This window comes from Dipodomys spectabilis, unplaced genomic scaffold (genome assembly GCF_019054845.1).
Source record: "Dipodomys spectabilis isolate Male_0828 unplaced genomic scaffold, ASM1905484v1 ptg000032l, whole genome shotgun sequence".
Lineage (NCBI taxonomy): Eukaryota > Metazoa > Chordata > Mammalia > Rodentia > Heteromyidae > Dipodomys > Dipodomys spectabilis.
In genome coordinates, this window is record NW_024870709.1 from 22,518,702 (window position 1) to 22,525,185 (window position 6,484).

General features: G+C 37.6%; 1 protein-coding gene across 2 annotated transcripts in view; it reads left to right on the forward strand.

Annotated features, from left to right (window-relative positions):
- Crybg3 (crystallin beta-gamma domain containing 3) overlaps positions 1-6,484 on the forward strand; it is a 106,159-nt gene that overhangs the window by 97,855 nt on the left and 1,820 nt on the right. For both annotated transcript variants that reach the window (XM_042676666.1, XM_042676667.1), the window contains exons 20-21: positions 4,344-4,502; positions 5,593-5,752. In XM_042676666.1, coding sequence (XP_042532600.1) covers positions 4,344-4,502; positions 5,593-5,752 — 319 coding nt within the window. The remainder of the gene's footprint in view (positions 1-4,343; positions 4,503-5,592; positions 5,753-6,484) is intronic.

Here is a 6,484-nt window from a genome sequence, read left to right on the forward strand (position 1 = left end):
AGTACATTTCTTTTTGAACAGTGTCACCCCTTCCCTCGCTTTGTCTCCGTTTTCTCCTCCTGTCCCCCACAAGATACATAGTTCATTTTCAACATAGAGTCTAGTGAATATCACTGCTGCATTTGTTCGTGTCCCACCATTTCTGTGCCTCCTTACCCTTCCCAAGACAAAACTTATATACAAGACAAAAGGACACAAAAGCAAAAACAGCGACAAAAGAGACAAATAACCTAAGAAAAACAAAATAACAAAAAAAATCCTCTTGCTTCCACTTCTTGGAGTTCATGTCGATAAATATCATTTTACACAATCATATCCTCTTAGCTATTGAGCCTTTGTGATCCTCTCCTAGGAATATCCTTCTTTAGTCTCACTGTGTGAATGTCTAGCGTTCTGTATAATAATTTACATGTCCAAGTGTATTTTTTAATCTTTTACATCCAGTGTGTTTACTTGTAAATTTACAGGCACTTTGTAATTACCACAAATGAGGGAAACTATGCAACCTATGTTTCTTTGGGTCTGGCTTAACTTTGCTTAATATAATTTTTTCCAGATATTCCCATTTCCTTACGAATGGTCCAATATCATTGTTGCCAACAGAAGCAAAGAATTTCAGAATATGTATATATACTGATCGATTTTTCCTGATCCATTCATTCACTGAAGAGCATCTGGGTTGATTCCATATCTTGGCTGTGGTAGCCTTTGATGCAGCAGGGGAGTGGATTAGTATGCAGGAAATCTTGTAGATTCTAGCCAGTTCACCATATTGTATCTGAGGTTTAGCTCTGAGTCCAAACCCTTATTGGTCATGTTCATTTTTCATAGAAAAATAGCCTTGTGGAAAATGAGAGAAAGAAGAGTGGACTTTGGTATTACTCTCATTTTGCTTTCTTGATATTAGGATTTTCCCCCTGCTTACATAATAGTCAGGTTGGATCCTGGGAATTTAATGAAAACATATTTATTGCACACCTACTGCTTTTTCAGGCTTCTGTTGAAAAGCTTCCCACTGCAACTAGGATACACTCTGAGCTCTTCAGCCCATGTGATCTTAATTCCCCCTCCCCCAGTTCACCAGCTCATCCCTCCTCCATCTCCTTCTCATTCAGGCAGCTGTGACATGCATCGAAGTGCAGGTTGCTAACAAGGCCATGCCCACTTTGAAGAATGTTCTTCATTCTTTGTCTAGTTAGGGGTTTTTGTTTTGAATATCCTCAGAGTGAGCTCAGGACCATGTACTTGTTAGGCAAGCACTCTACCACTGGAACCATAACCTGTCAACCTTTGCTTCAGTTATTTTTCAGGTAGTGTCAACTCCTTTTTTGCTTGGGCCAGCCTATGACTATGACCTTCCTACCTATGCCTCTCATGTAATGAGGATTATACCTAACTTGTGTACTGGAGTCCTGGTAACTTCTGGCTCACTGTGTTCTCCAGATCCTTGCCTCCCAAGTAGCTGGGATTTCACCTGGGATTGATTATGTGAGCTATCACATCCATCCATAGCCTACTTAGTAACTTTGACTTTGGTTGTTCATTTGTTTTGGCAGTACTGGGAATTGAAGTTTGGGGCCTCAGGCCAGTGGTCTAATGTTTGAGTCACTATAGTCCTCCTGGCTAGTTCTTAAACATCGATCAGAATTTAATAAATATGTCACATCCTCAAAGATGCCTTTCCATACCCCTTTCCAGGCTAAATGAGATCCTAAAACACCTGGCTCTTTTCTCTGTAAGACCATCCATGTTGTTTATAGCCATATAAATAGTTTCTGTACCAGAAATCCCAACAAGAAGTGGCTGTTGGGCTAGGACACAATATCTGGCACCTGGTAGGCGCTCAGGGACTGTTCACTCAATGAAGAAATGAATGCACAAATGGAAAACTGACTGTTTGATATCATGTAATTGTGATGGAAGGTCCAAAGATACACATTAGTTTTGCCTAAAGTACAGTTTATGTTTTGAAAATGTAAAATGATATAGAATCATCAAAAAGCCACAGGCAGTGACTAGTTTGGAGAAGGGTTGTAAAGGGTTTCTTAGAACATCTGGCTTATATTACTGTGGTAGTAAAGTGTTGCTTAAGAGAGCCAGAGGTATACCAAAGCACTACCGGCTGTCCTGGCAGAGTATCTGGCACATGATTTTATGACCTGTGCGTCTCTAAGCCCTCATTTCTAGTTCATGGGATGATGACTCATTCCACTGGAAATTCATAAGGAAAGACAAGGTAGAATTCGGACTTCAGTTTAGCTTTATTGACTACAAAATCATGTGACTCTTAGTTCCAAAATCATTAGTAGTTAACACTGGGAAATATTTCAGTGCTATTCAAACCCAAGGCCTCATGCATACCAGGCAAATGCTCTATCATTCACTGAGCCATATCCCAGCTCTCCTTTTCTTAGTTGTCAGTCATGGTCACGATAGGGACCATATTTAGGTTTCCTGAGGCAACGAATAACCTGGTCTTATCCTGTATTTTATTTTAGAAGCTATTTTATTTCTACACTGAAGAAACACTTAATAGTTATTTTCTATTGCTTATTTAATCAAAGTCTTTGGAAACCCAAGAAAGGAATTTTTTTTACATATGTTTTTATTATAAAAATACTGTACAGAGGGGTTACAGTTACATGAGTATACATTTATTTTTAATTTTTTAAAAATTGTAAAGGTGATGAACAGAAGGGTTACAATTACATAAGACGGGTAGTTAATACATTTACTTTTGAACAGGAATTCTTATATGGTAGTTTATGGGTTATATTTGGCATTGCTTTGGTTAATATATCTGGATAGAAACTGAAGAATGATTAGAACATAAGCCTCTTTGAGGATATGTGTTAGGAAGTCACTGAGGTACTTACAATGCATATGAGTGCTTTTAAATGTAATTACAGAGGAGTCAGACTACAAATGTGTAATAAGGGTAATTGGTACCTTGCTTGATTTAATTGATTAAAACTGATGTTTAGTCCCAAAGTAATTGAAATTCTGTGATCTGCGAAGGTCATACCTGTTCCCTTACATGTACAAAGTAATGAAACTGTAATGAAGATACACTGAATCCTCAAGAATTAGTAATAGCTCCGGTGGGAGAGCAGGCTGAATTGTAGACCTTTAAGTACATCTTTCTGCATTTTGAATGTGAAAGTAGTAGTCCACATTTAAGACACATTGCCATATACAGGTCCTGTTCACCAATTCAAATAACCAAATTTCCCTTCTGTTTGCTAATTTGAATGCTCAGAAAGTGAGTCTTCTTAGGAGTGCTAATCACGGTAGCAATTCACTAAAACTTAACTAGCTTCAAGTTGATGTACCATGTATTTCAAAATAAGATATTCATTACTCTCACCATAGCATGTTGCAATTACACAAGTTTCTTAGAGTAAAAGTGTTCTCTTATTATTCATTTGTTATTATTTAGCACAAGTCCTGGCAGGAATGTCAATACTCAATCAAAGGATAGAGGAGTTACTGGTGTCTTGTGTCTCATTACATTAGGGCTGGAAGGCTGAACCACAGGTTGAATGAATTTAACATTGACACTCTTAGAACTAGTCTCTTATTCTGTCTTTTTTTACTGTAAGTTTTTTTTATTGTGAGAATTCCGTACAGAGGGGTTGCAATTACATGAGCAAGGTAATGAATACATTTCTTACCAAGCATTGTTGCCTCCTCCCTCCTTTGTTTCCCCTTCCCATCCCTGCCATCCCGTATCTCCCTCCCCAGCCCTCCCTGCCCCCCTGGCCCAAGTTATAAAGTTCGTTTTTCAATATAACATCTTGTACATCTCATTGTTGCAATGTGTCCACCTGTATCCCTGTTTAAACAATTTTTTCCCTTCCCCTCCCCAAATTATAGCAACATCAAATACAGTGAAAACAGAGGTTATGCTGTGGGGGAGGGACATACAAAGCCACAAAAACATCGTCTTGTAATCACAGCTCAAAGACAGCATGTCTGACTACTGTTCTTGTCTTTCCAATGTTACTGTAAGATATATTTAGGCTGTGTCTTTCGGCCCCATCCTTTCCTTCCTAAGAAGAGCTGAAACATTAAAGCTTTCAAATCCCTAATTTTCACCACTATTCCCAGCTTGAGTTCTTGGAAGTGAAACTTTTACTTTTCAACAGTGTAATAGACTATATGGCCCAATAGTCTCAGTATTTATCAGTAGAAAATATTAATGTATACATATTAGCTAAAAGAAATGAGTGCAAAACGGACAGAATAAGTTAGTCATCTCTTACTTCCTTCAAGCTGGCCTCTGGAAGGACTGATTTCAGATAGGAAAGGCTGTTTCTAAATGGCTGTTTCTCCATTCATAGCCTGCAGTGTACATTAGAATAAAGAACCGAGCCCAGGATAAGTATCTGACAGTGACTGGAAATCTGGCTGATACCAGGGCGATGTCTGTGTGCATCTCTCCCTATAATGGAAAGGACACTCAGATCTGGCACTACTGTAGAGGACTCTTTAAATCCAAGGTAAGCAATCCCACCCACAGGGAACTTCACTTTCTAATGTTTGGCTTTTTAATCTTTTTTTCAAGAAACTAGAATATTGCCAAATCAACTAGCAACTTCCTAGAAAGAATCAGTGCAACTTCCTACAAATAGGTCACTCTTATGATCATAAAAATGCTGATGTGTATTCTCCCATACTACAGATATGCATTAATGATTTTTTTCAAACCAATTTTGCTAAGTTACTGGATTTGAATTGGATGTTTCTAACTTGATAGTCCGAATAAAATCTGTCTTTGCTATTCCAAACATGTCAAAACTCTTTCAAATATAGTTAGTAGTAGAAGCAGCTTATTAGAAGCCTATTAGAAGAAGCTTAAAAATGAAATTTTGTGCTTGATGCTCTGGAGGATACTGCACTAGTCAAAAAAAATTTAAACTGTGTTGTATCACCAATGGTTTATCTACTTCTGCTTCAAACTGTAATTAAATGTAATTACTGTCTGGATATCTTTAGCATTATCCATTTTTTAAATAGAAAACTAAAGCTAGACATAATACCTCTAAAGCTAACAAGGCTTTAACATTTAATCTCAACTCAAAAAACCATTACCAAACATCTGTTGTCAGATACACGTGTCCTTTTTCAAACAAATACATTGCCTCTATTTCTGTTTCTGTAGATTTTTTTTTTGGGGGGGGGGGGGTTAGTTATGGGGCGTGAACTCAGCACCTGGATGCTATCCCTGAGCTCTTTTTGCACAAGGCTAGCATTCTACCACTCTGAGCCACTGCACCACTTTCGGTTTTTAATTGGAGCTGTCATAGACTTTGCTGCCCCAGCTAGCTTTGAACTGCAATTCTCAGATTTCAGCCTCCTGAGTAGTTAGGATTACAGGCAAAAGCCACCAGTACCCAGCTGAGAATAGATTTTTTAAAAGGCTTATTGAAATTATACTGAATTTATTCTTTAAGACAGTGTCAGAAACAGTGACAGCTTAATGTCTAGGACTTTTGCCTGATAGAAAAGTGACCCTAAAAAAAAAAAGTGACCCTATTCAATTCACTTTTGCAAACGCATTACTGCCATTTTATTTATTAACTACTCTAGGCTAGTGATACATGCCTTGACGTGATTGGGGGCCGAGATACACCTGGAGCTAAAGTAGCCCTATGGACTGAGCATGGTCAATTCAGGCAGAAATGGAAATTGAATAAAAATGGAACCATCAGCTCTTATCTCAGTGATCAACTTGTCCTGGATGTAAAAGGTGGGCCTTTGGTAATACCTAATATTATGTGTCAGTTTTGAGTTCTGAACCTCTTCATAAAGGACATTCTAATGAGAAGATTTTATGTAAACTTTTTTCAGCTACTCTTGGAAAAAAAAATAGGTGTGCAATTTTACAAGAATAATAGTTATGAGAATGAAGTAGCAAAAAAAAAAAAGCCTTAAAGTTTTTTTGTACATTTCCCTAATACAGTTGTAAAGTTTTCATTTGTAACAAATAATTTTGCAAATTTAACAACTGTAAATTTGGAACATCAGAAACCATAAAATGAATGCCATCTGTTTATTAGGAAAAACAGTAAAACTTAAATTGCCATGGTCCTTAAAAAGGCCTCAGTTAAGATTTGTGGCAAGGAATCGACTAACCCCGTTTTTTTAATGCATCAAGGTCAGGATTGCACTTAACTGGTTTAGTCACAGCCTCAGTTGATTTAGAAACAAACACAGTACCTTGACATTCAACCAGAGTTCTCTCAAAACACTTTATTCTGAAGAATGGCATTAGTGGGGCATATTGCTTCTATAGCCATGTATATTATACCTGTTGGTGTTTCAGTGTGAGTCATAATTACTGTCCATTTTGAGGTGAATAATGATATTCCTGTTCAACGTCAGTTTCCCATTTGAGGCTGCTTTGTAAATGACATATTCAGCTACATATACAGTGAGCTGAACAAAAGCTTATGAAAACTGTGAAGTTGCTTGGCACCTA